Below are 17,665 nucleotides of genomic sequence, written 5' to 3'. Positions count from 1 at the left end.
AGCCTGAAGAAACAGCCCAGCAGGTTCTCGAGTCATATGCCAAAATGCCTCCTTCATCCTCCCTGGAATTGGAAATGATTACTAATAGGTATTCTTGCTGAAATGATTTAACATAACGTGCTGAGTGAGATCACTAAGTCAAAATATCTCTTCCTAAGTGAGTCTCTCGCCGCTTGCCTGAATGCCAGAGGGGAAGGAGGACAGCATGAAGTGAATTCTTTTGCTGGCTTCTGTGTTTTACAACATCTTTTAAATTACTGAAGAATTCATATTAGGAAGTTTCACTCAGGCTCATTACAAGAGGTCCATGATGCAGGTCTGGCAGGCAGCCGGGGGAAGGAGACCCAGGGGTTTGGGTTAACCTTTCTCTTTCATGCTTTCCCCTTTTCCACTGCTCTACAGTCTAGCCCAGGAACTGAAGACAGGCAAGAAGATGAGGTGGGCATGAAAGCAAGGATGGTGAGGGGCAGGGCACTCTTTGCTCTGCATGCACAGCCCCGGATTTGCATCACCAAGGCAGCTGCATCTGTTACAGCAGGCTGCAACCACCAAGTGAAACACAGGATTTGGGGAAGAACAGGGGTGAGCACCACAAAACACACCACTGCATGCCAGGGCTGCTCAGGGTTTCACTAAGAGACCAGGCTGCCCATCTGAGTCTGTCAGCCTCGAAATTAACTTATTGAGGTCAGCACTCATAACAGTAGTGCAGACTTTTGATTGAGTCTTCCTTTCTGAGAAAGCCCCATACTCTCTGGCCCAGTACAGCTATTACCTGCCAACCTAAAGGATGATGAATGTTATTTATATTGCAGTAATGGCTAACCACTCAGTGGAGACCAGGGACAGGCTGTGCTATGGACTTTTCAAACACTCACTGAATGAGGGCTGCCCAAAAATGCCTGAAACTGCTGAGACATTTCAGGATAATGTTCTTGAATGCCTTGGACATGATGACCTCCAACAACTCTGCAGTACTTGTGCTGACTGCAACAACACAGGGGCCTGTTCTACAGTAAAGATGTTCTTGAGTCATAAAAATTCTTATCAGTCACTGTTACATGCTGTCATGATAGCAAGCAATTACTTGAGAGGAGGCTTTTAAGTTCCTGGATGAATAAATGTAAAATATTAATCTATTTCAAACCAAACAGAAAACATAGGGGTATAAAGAGTTATTCTAATGAACAGTTCTCCTAATATTTAGCTGCTAAAGTTTTGCTGTCCAAGAAATAAAGTTGATTAATGAATAAGAACTACTCAAGATGTAGATGGGAAAAGTAACCCTGAAACAGTAAAACATGAGGGGCCCGATTCTATAAAAGAAACCCTGTAAGACCAATTTAACTTTGGCATGTGCAAACTTGCACGATGAGGCTTCAAACAACTGCAGAAAAATGTAAGAACTGATAAACTATAGCTTTAGCTTTCCACTACAGTGAGCCCAGAGGGTAGATAGCTGACACTTCCCATGAAATACCCTCTCAAGAAATAGCCCTGCAAAGATGCAGAGGAAATACATCTAAAACATTCAATGCAGATGTGTTTTTCACTATTAATCATTCTCTTTGTATCTTAGAAAAATCACACAGTGACTTCTTTCATATGCACTGAGGTACAGAAACCTAAAATATTAAGTGATGAATTCTACCAAGAATGCCTTAGAGATGGTGCTGAGGAATAAGTGTCAGCTCCTCTTTTACCCCTTCTACAATTAATATTCCAGTACTATAATTCTAAAATACATTCAGAAATCAGCAGGCATTTGTGTCTATCAGAAACCTTATTAAAATACAAGTGCTAAGAATACCTTACCTTTAATTATACTCTTTACACTTAAAAGTTCCTCTAGACAAGGCTGTGTCAGAGCTTCATAGCCAAAAGCCTGAAGATATCAGATCCCAATAAACAGATTAAGCAGGGATTAACCTGATATGCTTTTTTCTGCCTTTTCCATCAGATGAGTGGTCACTCCAATACCAACTGGGAGAAATTAGGCACACAGTAAGAGACTGCAAGTACTTTCTAGCTGTCTCAACTCTAGAAGTCTCCTGAGAGGGCTGATGTCTCAACATCTGGGCATTCCTTTCACTGTCAGACACTCAGAGCAATGGGATTTATCAGCAATCTGCCGAGCATATACAGATGACAACTGCAGAGCTTGGAGAGCTCAAAGGCATTTACAGAGAGAAAGGGGTTTGCAACAGACATGTGGAGCCAGAGCTGAGACCCAGAGCCTGTGAAAATTATTCCCAGTAGCTGTAAAGCCTTTAGCTGCAGTAGTTAAACCAGGCACCACAACATGCAGAATTTAGCCTGGGTGCACTTTACAATTACATAAACTGTTTGAGAGAGGCTGAGCAGCCTCCACATCACATATTACAAGGAAAAGGATGCTGGGATAATGTTGGAAGGTGGCCTCTCCAAATAATTTTCCAAAGACAGCTTTATTTTAATAATTTGTCCCTTTCACGTTTTTCAGAATAGCTTTATTCATTTATCATAGCAAATTGCTTAAGTCCCTCCATCCTCCAATGCAGTCGGTGACGGAACTTCACAATAAACTTTTTATAGCAGCAAATGTGTTTTTGTTTCCCTGGCATCCTAAAAAAAAAGGAATCTTTCTTCAGCTACAGTCTGTACAAAAGCATAAGTTAGCTCTCTGGTGTTCAAGAATAGCTGGTTAGACTCTGAGGCTGCAAAAGATATATTATCACATCTGTGTCTAAATATTTATGCTTCCTATGTCTGCTAAAAGCAACACCTACAATTGCTATAACTGAAAATGACAAGATAAAAAAATATTTTTCACCAATTTGTCACCCTTTTGCATTTAACAACACTAAAGATACAGTGCAGTTCATTAACAGAGTTTTGCCTGTTTCTGTTTAGCTATAACAAGGGAGAAATAAATGTGTTAAACAAGAAGCAAATGGAATTGTAAACACGACAAAAATAGAAACAGATTTTGTGGGTTAGTACAGCATGGAAAACTGCTTAACACACGTGAAAAGGAAAAATCATAGAATCATAGCATCATTTAGGTGGAAAACACCTGTAAGATCATTGAATCCACCATTAACCCAGTACTTCCAAGCTCACCACTAACCCCTGTCCTTGAGAGCCACAAATACACATTCTTTAAATACCTACAGGGGTGGTGACACCATCACTTCCCTGAAAAGCTTGTTCCAATGCCTGACAACCCTTTTGGTGTTAACTTTCAAGTTGTCTCACTCAACTGCCTTTAACCATAGCAGCAGATAAGATGGCCATCCTTTATTTCCATGGGATTTCCTTGCCCAGCAGGTTCATTATAAGGTTTTACCTTAGGGTTCCCAGGCACTACACTTGATATAACTGTCAGTAATAAACTTTTTTCCACCATTTTTGCATATTTAAGTAATTGAAAAACTTTAAATTATGCTACCATTTCTTTGTGAGTGGGGAGTTGCCATCATGCATATATGACAAAGGCAAAAATACAAAAGCAGAAAATGTCATGAATTCTCCTTCAAGCAGATAGTATTGCAGTAGCACTGAACAAGTTTATATTAATTACTTTCAGAAGGATAAGGAGATGTCATGTTTCAGATAGAGGATTCTACCAAAACCACTAAGAACAATCCGTAAATTTAACAATAGTGAGATTTTTTCATAGAATCATTGTGACAGCTGTCAAGCTGGGAAAAGCTTTTTGTAATGCCAGTACAATTGTTCATTTAAACAAAAGCTAGTAATTCAGTCACACTGGAACAGCTCACATGCCCAGCTCTGCCATACAATCTGCACACAGGCAGACCCATATGCATAGTTGCCCTTTAGTTTTCATATTTGGGGCTACAATGTGATTTGTCCAGACCTGAGCAGAGCCCCACAAAAATCAGGCCAAAAGGCAATTTGTGGTTGAGTTATAACAAGCCACTTGTGTTTTTTCTTGTTGGAAGGGGGAGGTTTGGCACCCCAGGTTAGCAGCTGGTGTAGGACACACTCTCTGCAGCCAGGCTAACCACGTGGTCATTCTTTTTCCCTGAGCCCTCAAAATAAGGGAACACAACTATTTGTAGAGATGTCACCTTGCTCTGTGTGCAGTGACAGACTGAAGTACCAAAGGTGTCAACTGTATCCTTCCTCAGAGAATGAGCTCACAAGAAAATCCCAGTATAGGTCTTTGCAAGTAATAAAGACCCAGAGACCCCATTAACTACCTCCACCCACGGCAGGGCCTCGATCATTAAGGTGATTTACTAACAGCAAAACCAACTCTGTAGAAGAAATAAAGTGTAACCCTTACCTCCTCGTAGACATCGTCATTCCTGCTGAAGTCTCCGGCCCTCCTTGGAAGCACATGGACATGAACATGCTGAAAACATTAAAGAAAATAATGGTGATTATCAGGTTTGGGACTTTGTTTTCCGGATTGCCAGCATTATTCTCAACACACACAAGTAACCACAGACAGGATCCCACAGCATTATTTTCAGAGGAAAACACATTAACCTGGTCCATAACTGTATCTCGACTCTTTGGAGAATATAAAAGATGAAAAACACGAGAAAGCAGCTCTGTGTATTATATGAGCTGCAGAGTGAAACGCCAGGAAGTTTAGAGGCTCTGTGGAATTATTCATAGTTGTCAGTCAGAGATGTACTTAGCCAGAGGTTTGCAATGACAATGTCCCTCGGAGAGACGCGTGTGGTGTCTTCAGAACCGACAAGAATAAGAGGGTGCTGGGGATGGGATGTGGCGGAGGGCCCGCGTGGGCAGCCTGGGCTCAGGGCTGTGCTCACAGCCTGGGGGACAGAGGAGCCCAGGGGACACCACAGACACCATGCAGGTAGAAAGGCTGACAGAACAGGACACTCCCCAGGCCGTGCAGCACAGCCTTTCACAAGGTTAAAAAGCTTAAATAGGCTGAACACAACAAACTGAAGCCCCCAGGGGCTTCAGCACGTGCTGGGGACACACCCCTGCAGGGACATGGACTCCAGAGCACCAGGTGACCCCAAACCTGCAAGGCACAAGGATTATCAGTCCAGTTTTTCAGAGTCTGAAGCATAAGCATCCCTCTTCTGATGGCAGGGCCACAGCTCAGGGGACAGAAGAGCTGAGGACTATGAGCTGCACAGGCAGCTTTGGGTTACCCAGCATGGGAAGGAGGGCAAAGTATTTTTGTTACAAGTGCTGATGAGATATGGGGAAAACAAACAACACTGTGGACAGGAACACAAATATATGACTTGCCACCTTGATGTTATATTATTACTATTACCATTTTTTTTCCTGACACTCTCTTTATACCATAAAGGAAGGGTAATTCAAGATCCTCAAGACTCAAACTCTACTAGGAAATCAAACAAACAGTCATCCATCTGCTTCTCTGCAGTAAGTTCAGCCACTACATTGCAAAGCATTCTTTTACCTTTTTTCCTTTCTCTTTCACTCTCTTTTGAGAAAAGGAAAAACAACAACAAAGAATAATTCTTCAGAGAAAAAAACCCCAACACCTCAATGAGGAGAGGCAACAAAGAATCTGAGTGGCAGATCACATTTATGGATCTCCAGATCTTTTTAGATGATGCCTAAATCCTTAAAAAAAAAAAGGGGGGAAAGAAAGAAAAAAAAAGAATGCAGCAGAAACAGCACCAAATGGTTTGCATAGAATTTAGATAGCTTGCACCTGATTCAATTTGATGATGTAGAAATCAGCTGAAATTCCTACATCTCATTGAAACATTCTCAAAACATGGCTTAATGAAATTTGAAATTAAAAAGATTTTATTGGGCTATTTGTAAGAAAATTCAAACACACCTATATTGTGTTAGCTTCAGTCCACAAAAACATCTGCTCAGTGAATAAAATGAAATCACAAGGATGTCTCAGTTAATGAAATATGCTGAATACCACACTTTTTCTTTTTTCCTCAGCTTTACCCTAGAAACCAAATATGTGATTTCTTATCATTACCCACAGCTTTCAGTGTATTCAGCCTAGAGATGAGGGTGATTCTTGAGGGTCAGAAACCGTGTTTTTGAGTAATACATCAGTGATAGTGTTCTGATAGTGTATTATACTAATATATCATGAGAGCGAAAGTGCTCTTGTGATGTATGAGTGCAATGTATCATCTGAACATCACTGCTCTCATGATGCATTGCTCAAAATCACAAGGCAACTTTAAAGATGGTCTTCAGTAGCCCTAGGCCTGAAATTTTGCTTTTGGACGGACTTTCAAGAAAAATAAAAGTGAAGATTAAAATTTGCAGTGGTACTGTAAAGTTTCACTACTGTCTCACACCTGTTTCTCACACGGTTCTCATTAGATTTTAAATTTATTCATAAAAATAGAGTCAGTTCATCTGACAGTCATTTTCTTTCTTTTCTGCTACAAGGAATGATAATTTTGCTACAAATATCAGTTTGCAGGAATTTCTCTTGATGATACATATGAAATCTAACACTAGCTATCAACAACCACATTCCCCAGAAGTTTAGTCACCTTTAAGAGTAATTTTTATCTCTGTTGCAGAATGTTCCAGGATGCACACCCATGCATCCTGGAGAAGATCTGTACACCCATGATAATTTGGAACCTCAGAAAACACTCAGGGATGTAGCCCAAAGCTCAGTGCAGAGACGCTGCACTGCAGATGCACAGACCAGCACAGCAGGTAATGAATGAGCCTAATGTGATCTTCTACCCAAAATGGGCTTATGTGATCAGCGTGAAAAAAAAAAGAAAAAAAAAGTGTTTATGACAGCATATGGGCCACTTGGCACCAGTGGGGACATTCTCAGGGGTTAGTCACCTTTACTACATGCATTATGTTCTCACACACTGCCAGGCTGCATAGCAAAATCCATCAACTGTATCAGAAAACAAATGAATATTCGCAAGGTTTGAGGTAAGAATGATCAATTTAAAAGAGAACAATTTTTTCCAGACACCTTTTTTTTTTCCCCCTCCCTTCTGTGCATGAAACATAAATAAATATCTGGATTCTCCCCACTGTTTGTGCAATAGAAACAAATAGGATCAGCAATAGTGTCTCAAGTAGTTTCCTTCTCTTCAGCTTTACCAAGAAATACAAGCAGCACAGAGCAGTGGCTACCAGGTAGTGAGAAACACTGAACAAGGGGATTTCACACCTTTTCTAATCTGCCTTTCAGCTTCTGGCCTTCCCAACTCAGAGAGGCTGATATTTTGATTCATTAGGAGTTCTTTAATTGATCATTTTTACTCCTTAGTACTATTTGTTACTGATAAAGCCTCAATCCACCAAGGCACTTAAGCATCAGCTCGATTTCCAATGTGTGAATTGGTTCAGTGGGAGTATTCACGTTATGTACATGTCTCAGTGTTTTGCATCCACTGCTGGCTACAGGAAGGTCTCCCCAGCTGGCAGTAGCAAAAATAACTTCAAGGTGCCTGAAAATTAAAGTTGCTTCCTTCCATTTTGTTTTCCAGACAAAACAAAAACCTGCAGCATCCAAAAAACCCCACATTTGCAATTGACTGAAATGTGTCAGTAACTACAAACAAAATATTGGGTGGCATTTTTTTTTAAAACAAACAAAGAGATTCAGGCAAATCTTCAGTGCTTGAACAGAAAAAAAAAATCTAAACATTGCCCAAAATTATCAAAATAAAGCATTTCAGTTTTTTTTTCCCCTATTATTGTGGGTAACCTCTTGCCTGGTGGGCGGCAGGCAGCCCCATCACATTCCAGCGGGCTGTATTCAATCACTGTTGATGGCATTTCATTTTTTTCCTAAAGAATTGCTTTCCCCTCGTTTTGCATTATTTTGATTAATAAGCAAGAAAAGCAACATACAACAGCCAAGACATTTACATTAATGGACCAATCAATATCACCCACACCAGGGTGGAAGAATGCAGACACACGCTTGCACTGCTCAGCGTTAGCTCCATTCCCTCCTCTTGCCAGGCACTGATGGAGGACGGCGCGTGGGGTCACAGGATACAGGGACACTGGGTGTGACAACATGAGGACACAGCAGTATGTCCCCAGGTGGGAGACACCGTGTGAGTTAAAGATGCCTGAGCCCCACGAGATGCTTCTGATACTGGGGACAAGATTTCCAGCCAGGGATGTCCAGAACAGCAGTAGCTGGAAGGAGGCTGCGGGAGCTGAATTTTATAGGACGTTCAAAATTGAAATTACTAGACTGACAGTTTTCTATGGCTGGGACTACAGCTCCCTCTGCTTCCTGGTGGCTGCCACATTATAAATAAAATCTCAGTTTGAGAAACTCCTCATAGTGAGAACTATCACATGATGCAAATCAAGACCTTTATACCCAGAATGACAAGACCATTAGAAAACATACTGCAAGGAACAAATCTGTAGTGCCACAGGGAACTCACGAGTCAGAGCCAGCATGTGATGTCTCTGACCTCCCACTGCAGTGAGAGGATGCTCTGCTCGAGCCCTGCAGTCCCATCAGGACTGTGGGAGCAAGAGGCTGCCTGTGGGCACTCTGGAGCACGCTCATCCCACCACTGCCAAAATCCAGCCATGGCACAGGCATTACACATCTAATGTCGCTCTCCAGTGAACCAGGGCTGCAGAATGCTCAGAAAAGTCTCAGCCAAAAAAAATGGAGCCTGTGCATTGTTGGAAAAACACACATTCAGGTAAGGTGAGTTCTGCTCCAGCACTCAAGGCCATGCAGAAAGCAATGTTCCTGGTTACAGCTGGGTTTATATACTGAATTATGGTCGAACAACCAATGTGTCACCACTGCACCGGATGTAAAGTGAAAATACTGGACAAAAATAGACAGTGAAGGAGATTTCCTGGGTAGACCAGAATAGTGAAGAGCAGATGACCCTGCCACACAACACAAGGGAGGACATGGATGTTGCCTGCAATAATTCATGAACATTATGTTGTGTTCACTCAGCTGCTGTGCTGGTTAGCAGAGCAACAAAGCTCAGCTTCCAGCAGAAAGGGAGATAATAGCCTGTACAAGAGCTCCTCAGCACGCACCCAGGGTCTATTAGCAATAAATGTGGCTATAGGATGAATACATAAAAACTGACAAAGGGTCACACAACCCTGAGGACATGGGTGCTGCCAAAAACTTGGCAGAGGAAGGGCTGCTCCCCCTTACACCTGCAAAAGCAATACATGGCTGAGCTGTGCTTTCACATAGCAAAACCAGATGCCTTTCAGCACCCTAATGCTTTCCCTTGTTACTTTTCATTCTTACTATGGAGATGAAGCTTGGTAGTCATGGGCTTCCACGGTCTCATGGTGCAGCAAGGTCAGGAAAGGCCGTGATCTGGGGCACAGAGGGACATCGGGGCCAGGAAGAGTAAACTCCAATGTCCCTGCTGCTGTTGTATTCAGGCAGGAGGAAGGGTAGGAAGGGCATTAGTGGCTGCAGGCAGCAAGACTTACTAGCCAGGAGACCCCCATCAGCCAGTTTGCTGGAAAAAAGGATAGTGGTTTTCAGATAAGACCTTGCTTGCTGCTAAGTCCCCTGTCCATTACAGAGACATGGGCTTCCTACAGGAGCCTGTGATAATGCTTCTTCTAAACTACCAGATTAACTGTAGAAATTCCAAACTAATAACCATTCTCCAAGTAAGACTGTTAGTGGGCGATAAAGAAAATCAACCATAATACAGAGATAGCCACGTGAAAAATAGGGCAATTTTGTCCTCCCTGTAAACTGGGCTTCCATGGAGCCCTTGTTTGCTATTCTTGATTAACTGCTCAATTATCCCTGTTGCAGAATTATTCCATGGAAAGCCCTGCCTGTATATCCACAGCTCGTTAACAGAAAGCGCTCCCTCTGCTGTCCCCGAAAATCCAGCGCGTCACCCAGACACAGCACACTTGGTACAGTCGCTCTTTCTAGGCAATGAAAGCCCATCTCCAGGGCCCTTGACCTGCAGGTCCTGGCAAAGACATCTTCATGGGAAAGCAATTCCTATTCACTGAGTATTTATGAGTTCTTGACGCTTTTCCGAGTCCTGTATTGGGTTGGGATGGAGTAACAAATTAAAAAATAAAAAAGTCCTATCCAACATTAGGAAAAGAAAGGGTTTTGGTCAATGAAAACACTCAGTTTTCACAGCTTTCAAAATTATTGCCAGAATTAAAACTATTTTTATTCCCATTTCCAGGAGTTATAAATTGCACAAAGACAGACCACTTTAAAGGACCTAATTTTTATAAAACAATAAGACATGACCGGAAACTTCTTGAAACAATTTATTTTCTTCAAAAATGCCCCATTTCTAGGAATCAGCACTTTCCTTTCCAGCTTCACTAAATCCTCGTGCACGAGGCTGTACAGACACAGACACACAGCATCTCCTCACCGGCTGGCAGCTCTGCCATGCTGGAGGTGAGGATTGCTCCGAACACAAGGAGGCTGCACGGACTGACACACGCTTGTAACACCTTTGCTTTGGCTCTGGTTTGTTAAGACACAAAGCTGAGGTTTGCTTTCCTGCCATCATGAGAACCATAAGGATGTGACACAAGTGGAAGGGAGCAGCACAGACTGGCAGACTGGAGAGCGGGATGTGCAGAGGGACAGAGAGGTGCTTGGAAGGGAACGACAGGGAAATCCACATCTGTCTCGGAAATCCCAGGGCAGCAGCAGAGGAAACATCAGAGAAGTGCATTGGGAATGGACTAGAAGAGCCACTGGAGAACAGGGAGGGCTGAAGCTACTGATAGAACAAAGACAGCAGTCAACATTCTGAGAATCAAAAATGTTGTGCAGAAAGAGAGTGCAAAGAGAGAAAACAAGAAACTGGGACAAGTCTTGGGAGAGAAGGTCACCGAGGCTGTCCACGTGCAGGAGTGTGAGGGCTCTTTCAGGAGACACTTGTGTACATCTGCATCTCACTGTGCTGTACACATACCATTAGGAGGAAAAATAAAGCTTTGCAATGATCCCTACCAATATTGATGCCATGGATTTGCCTTTGCAAGAGTAAGTATCAAGATACTTGCTCAGCACAGAAAACGCGTACTTTGGAAAGCAACAAAATGGAGAGAATTTGCAAATATATCAGAAACCAAACCAAGTGGGGACTTGCAGCAGAGTACATCTTCAAACATGTAGATTGAGAAATGTGCAGATTCAGCATTCTCAATAAATAATGCATAGGTCAACTGCTATGAAGTTTTAAAGACGAGCTGCAGATGAGCTAGAAAAGGGATGTACACCTAATGAAAACAAGGACAGAAAGATTTTTAAACCTGCTTGATATCTGTAGCTATAACTTCCATGGCTGAAGGCAACTTTAGTTAACACCTTCCTCTCAGCTCCAAACCCCAAAAAATTGGCATAATAATGAAGGAAATAAGCATGTTTGTTGGAGGTGTTGATCCAAATGTACCTCTCTTGGATATCTCTTAAGAGATCCTCTGAAATGCAGCAAATGAATAAACTAAATGGACATAAAGGTAGGATGGTGCTTCTGAACTGGGTATGTCCTGACTCTAGGAATGAGGGTCCACGCATGGTTCAGGCCAAGGACCACCACCAGCTCCTCTTACCTGCCCTTATTCAGTGTCCATCCCCTCCCCAGCACCTACAGTGGATGGGATGGGCAGAGCTGCAGGGGCATCAACCACTGTTCTCTGGGAATCAGTAGGAAGAACATCACCTCCATCCAGCCAAGGACCATGATGGGGAAATTGCTACACTGTGTTTCCTGGATTATGTATCAGTGACACAATGATCAGAGCACTGTGAGACCTGCACAGCATCTTCTATTCCCTGAATACCAAAGAACTGCAAAACCAACCTGACACCCTGGCAGCCCCCAGCCATTTTACAGATAGGAAGGGTGATGCACAGACCAACGAAGGAACCTCCAAAGTTACTCAGGAAGGTGGTGCATGCTTAGGGACAGCTGGAGAGCACCTGCCTTGAGGTCATGTGTCTTTGCCCAGGTGTTTTTGTGCAAATTTGGTGTTGCTGAGACACAAATGAAAAGAAATTGCATTTCCCCTCACCTCTGATCTTTACTTAAGTCTTGATAAATGCATATTGTTTGAACGCTTGTGATATGTATAATTAGGGTTCTTTAATTTATGTTTCAATACAGTGTTCTATAATAAACATTTACCGCTCTGTGAATAAACATTTAAATGAAGCTCCTAATGGGGGTTACACGTTTTGAAGCAGTTCACGGCTTTGCCGAAGTCTCTCCCTATACTTAATGAGAGTCATTTCCATAATCTGTGCATTATTGCTTAAGCCTCCCTTTAGGAATATTTTACAAAGTAAAATTGTGTGAAATATTATCAGCCAAAAGAGAAAATGCTAAGAGGATTATCAAATTGTCCCGTTAAAGGGACAGCACAAACTTTCATTTCCCCCCTGAGATGCCAACACTGTAATTATGTAGAATGTGCTTACTAATCATCACACCGGTGTGTTATTACTGGGCTTTCTCCACAGAGACCCAGTCTAAATTAAAAGGATGGGAGACCCTTGAAAGGTCTGATATGAAGGGCAATATAACACTAATTTACTTTCTGATATTAATGAGAGGAAGGATCAAATCCCCAGGCAAATCTTGGAGATGTCAAGAAACATCCGGCTGCATCAGAGTGTGCTGAGTGCTGTTCTGTACAAAGTTGTGCACAGCTTCTCCCACAACGGGGCCCTACAGCCCCACAATTAATATCTAGGGTCTCATCCCCATTTTGCTGAAACTTCCACCTATTTTCTTACTGACTCCAGTAATGGCAGGACTCAGCCTCCCAGCTGAGATGTAAAATACACTAAGGTCGAGGGAAAGATTGTTGTTGGAATACAGAGGGTTTTTAATTCTCAGGAGTATCTGCAATGATACAAACACCTGTAAGATATTTCTTCCATATGTCTGAGTACATTTGAGGAGAGCATAAAACTGAAATATATCTTCTCTGCACTAGCAGGGAATAAGAGCATTATAGCAGCAATGGCCCACTCCCCCTTTAATGCAGGGAGTAGAGGAGAAGAAGAGAAGATAAATCAGGAATGGATGTGGCAGGGGGAAGACAAGCCTTACATACCAGTTACCCTTATTCTGAGAGGGAAATCATTATCTCTAACTTCTGTGGCTATTTTGTGGCCTTTTTAGACAACTGTTGCAACCTTTTCTAGAATCATAACACAGTAACTGCATAATTAAAATACTGTCTCTGTCTCCCCTTTAATTAGTTAAAGATGTGTATTGGGTTGCTGCGGCAAGGTTTGGGGGGGGGAGGTCAGAGCCCAAGAAAAAAAGAGTGGTGGGAGAAAGGTGGTTTTAAGATTTTATTTTTCATTACCCTACTCTGATTTAATTGGTAGTAAATTAAACTAATTTTCCCAATTGAGGTCTATTTTGCCCATGAGGGTACTTGGTGAGTGATCTTTCCCTGCCCTTACTGTGACCCACAAGCCTTTCTATATATTTTCTCTCCCCTGTCCAGCTGAGGAGGGGAGTGATAGAGGGACTTTGGTGGGTACTTGGCATCCAGCCAGGGCAAACCCACCACAAGATGGAAGAGAGGTGCTACTGCAAGGAGAAAGAAATGGTTTCTGGTGACGGTAATGTGACCAAGCTCATAACTTCCTGCAGAGAATGAAATGCATTCAAGCCACAGTGCTTCTCATCACAGTATCTATCAGTGCTAAAGGAGATTTCCAAGGCTCTGTGTCAGTACTGAGGCATTTTATACCCTTAAGAATACATTTCCCAAGAACTAGCAAATCTCTCTGTGCATACCTACAGCACTCACTAGTCTGTATTCAGTTCTTTATAATATTAAAATTATATATAGCAGCTATGGGCTCCAAAACATGGGCTGTTTCCCTGTTTTACTGTCGAATGTGCACATTCATCACTAAGGTTTAGCTGCTTCAGTTAAACCTTTTAAATGTAAATTATTTTCTGTTATAAAAAGCTGATTGTGGGAGTTTTAGTATTTCAAAGGTGGTAATTTATGTGACTGGAACAAAATAAAACATTCAACAGAAACAGAATTTTACTTGATCAGAAACACTTTTATGTTTCAGAATAGTTTTTTTCATAATTTCCTCCTGCAGCAGTGGCCTCTGTCTTTCAATTAGGTTGAAACAGAAGATCTTATATAAAACCATAATTTAACGTCATTTGCATATGTGTCATTTCACAACTTCTTCACCTCTCATTTAAAGTAATTTAAGGTGTCATGAACCAATGCCTGAAATCCCTTATGCAGCTGCTCAGCTGTTCACCCCTCAACAGTACAGAGATATCTCTGGGACAATGGGGAAGCAGTACCAGTCTCCAAAAATCCACCTTCTCCCTTGTTACCTCAAACCATTTCAAGGGCATACCAGTGAGGGAGCTGAGAATCAGGAAAGCAGATTTTCAGCATATAGCATATGACTGCAGGTCATTTTCTTTGACTTACTTCCCTCACTCGCTTTTGAATTTGGGATACAAAATGGTTTCATGAAAGTAAACAGCCTCCTTGAAAATCAGACTTCATAGGGCACCTACAATATGACCCCAAAGGGACTGAAATCCCTGCAATGGCTGTGGGTTCAGGCCTGGCAGAGCACCAGCACTGACACCTTTGAAGAGACAACAATCTATACAACATATTCTCCCAGGCCACCAGTGCAAAAGTACTTTCATTCTTGTCTTCCCAAATAACTAGGATTTTTCTTACCATCTTTCACAAAATCTAGCCCTGCTCCAGTTTCCCTTCTGCTCAAGCCAGTGGCAACACTTACGAACTTCAGCTTAAGTCCTTTATGATTTGGTGAAATCTGGGAAGCAGATGTGCTCATAATGGCAATGGATACATAACAGTATGTCCACTAACTTCACAATAAAATAAAATACATTCCTTTGCCTTTATTCACTGTGTAATATTTTGAAATCAGGTTAGAAAAGGTACCAATGTCCCTGTCTCAAACTTTTTTTTAACTTCTTAAAGTACTTCTTTTGTAAGCCCTTGTGTGGGCTGTGCACCATTTGCACAGCTTCTACCTAAATGTGGTGAATGGCTGCAAGGCCAGCATGACAAACACAGAGAAATGCATTGGCTGTTTGCTAAAACAAGAACTCGATTGTTTTAACTTACCAATTTAATTACAGAAATGTATTATTGATTTAATCTTTCTTCATATTCATGAGCTGGCTAGAGAGAAGAGTGAACTGTTCTGCTTAGTACACTTTCACCTTGATAAGCATGAATTACCTTCGTTGGGAAAGAAGTTATTTCAAAATTGTTTAAATCCACAAAATCCTTTCAACAGGGAACTCTGGTGGATTTGTGATGCACGCCGGCGTTTGCCAGGAACCCAGCTGAAACCACCAGACTTGCTGTCCTGGAGACCTTTCAACAGACAGTTTGTCCAAATGGACTTTGACTGTGACGAGCAGGGCCATATGGGCAGAAGGGTAACAGAGGTGAACAGTCTGTGATTACGTCCCTAAGTCATTTAACCTTCAGAATTACGATTCCACACACTCTGCCACCCAACAGGAGGCTGTACAAGCAGGTGAAAAGATAGATGTCTATTCTTAATGACTGTTTAGGAGACTGCTGAGCTCTGGTCTGTGCCCATGTTGGTTCAGTTCATTAATGTAATTAACCAACAATCAATCTTTTTAAATTAGTTACACAAAAACAGCTACAGCCAGATCAACTGACATGAAAGTTAGGTCACGCTCCATTTCTGCATGATTTAACATCCACACTGGAACAGAATACAGGGCATGGAAGCATCAGAAACTGGAGCCAAATTCATTTGAAGCCCTACAACTTAATTAAAGTGTGCAAAACCTGTGCAGCTGGCTTGGTCTTATTTATATGGCTTTCCATGCTTGCACCTCAACACCTTGGCAGTATAAAAACTGCTCAAAGAAAGAAAGGAAGAAAGAAAGAAAAAAAGAAAGAAGTTCTTCTAGGAAATATTTAGTAGTGAAGGAATTTAATAAATTTAAACATTGTAACTTTATGCAGGGCTTGAAACTGTGCCCTAACAGCAGTCTCATGATTCACCAGTGGTTGTTCATAGAATGAAATGAAAACAGAAGGAGCTGAGGTTGCTATTAGTGTCTGTTCCCTTCCCATGGACTAGGAAAAGACTAGCAGAGCAACCTGCATTTTCACTGAACACAAAGGTTACCTGTGAGAGGTTACAGCACAGTTCCATCATCAGCCTTGAATGCTGATCTGCTGTCCTGGGATCAGAGCTAAGGGCAGCTTACAACTCAGGCTCACAACCTGTCTCCCTCTGTCTCTCTTCTCCAAGGGCTGGGAAAGTATTTGTTTAGCCTAAACCAGGTGCAATGTGTTCTCCAGGAGTGATTTCAAGGGGTTGCTAAGGTGATCAAGTCCTGCCCTTACTCCCCTTCCAGCCCTGTGCTGGTGGGATGAGGTGCAAACAGCAGCCCTGCAGAGTCTGGCTCAGACCAAAGAGACCACATCGTACAGATGTGCCCTGTTTGCACCAGTCTGAGAGCTGGTCTTGGGAGAAGCTGCTCAGGCACCTCCAGATTGTGTCTCCACAAGGCTGAGGAAGGCTGTGGGAAAAGTGCTGCCCTCACATCACCAGCAGGTTAATGGGCAGCTCTGCCTGGCGGGCATGGAGCATCTGCGAGCTCGGTGTGGGTGCAGTCGGCCTGGTTTGACACTAATAGACAATTTCTTTCCCAACCCTTTAAGCTGAACCTGAACTAAACTGCTTTCAATTTCCCCAAAAGGCCGAGTTCGCAACTTCACCTTATGCTTGTCCATTAAGAGAGCATCTGGCTTCTTTTAATCCCTTGCACTAACTGAGTTGATCCGATTGCTTCCACTGGAGACATTGCAATGCAGATATTGCTGCTGAATGACTGCCATGAAACCGGGATCCTCCTCCTAAATCCACCATGAAACAGATGGGCAAAGGCCCCCATACAAAGCACTGCTGCAGGAGAGCAGTGCCTGGGCTGGGAGTCTGGAAATGGCTGAGCACATGCCATGAAGTGCTGAGCAATCTCCTCAGCACCTTCCCCGCAGTTTGACAGAACAGCCACTGAAGGCTGCAGCACCAGACCCACAGATTCCCTTTAAATGAAGGGTGAAACACTCACCCGGTTTCCAGTTCTGTGAAATCAGGCTACTGGGCTGGGGCAGCAGAAAAGAAGGAGTGGGAATTGGGGCAGATAGGGAAGGATGCCCGCTCAAGTTTCATTCTGAAAGCTGGGTGTGAATTAGCATGACCAGAGGAAAAAAAATAAACCAACTCTAGGAGACCAAGGAGGAATATACAGCCTGTCACCTAAAACTCCCCACCCTCTGCAGTTGTTTCTGCCAGAAAACCACCAGAGCAGGTGCCTCCAGAAATGAAACTGAAGCAGACGTAAGTGAATTTAAAACTAATAACAGCAAGAAACTTTAATGAAACTCTCTCTGACTAGCTAGAGCAGTTTTTCTCATATAAGATTTTCTGGAGCTTTCATAACTCTGCACTCAAAAAGCATCCTAAAAAGTTGCAGGCAGCATATTACCACTTTGTGCCTCTGTGTGAACACACGTGCATCTTTCCTGCAGCATACCAATAACAGAAAAAAGAGAGGAGCTCACCTTGGCTAGTCATTAACAGAGTGATCTCCATTTTTTGGTATATGCAATTCTATGTAATTTCTCTATG

The 17,665-nt window shown here is 42.5% G+C and overlaps 1 protein-coding gene across 1 annotated transcript in view; it reads right to left on the bottom strand.

The window, feature by feature from the left end:
- FHIT (fragile histidine triad diadenosine triphosphatase) overlaps positions 1–17,665 on the bottom strand; it is a 543,072-nt gene that overhangs the window by 80,328 nt on the left and 445,079 nt on the right. The window contains exon 6 of the mRNA XM_018068744.2: positions 4,295–4,363. Within this exon, the coding sequence (XP_017924233.2) occupies positions 4,295–4,363 (69 nt within the window). The remainder of the gene's footprint in view (positions 1–4,294; positions 4,364–17,665) is intronic.

Source organism: Manacus vitellinus, unplaced genomic scaffold, assembly GCF_001715985.3.
Source record: "Manacus vitellinus isolate BGI_N305 unplaced genomic scaffold, ASM171598v3 scaffold_14_pilon, whole genome shotgun sequence".
Taxonomy (NCBI): Eukaryota; Metazoa; Chordata; class Aves; order Passeriformes; family Pipridae; genus Manacus; species Manacus vitellinus.
The sequence above is the reverse complement of the archived record's forward strand: the minus strand, read 5'-3'. Positions and strand labels throughout refer to the sequence as shown.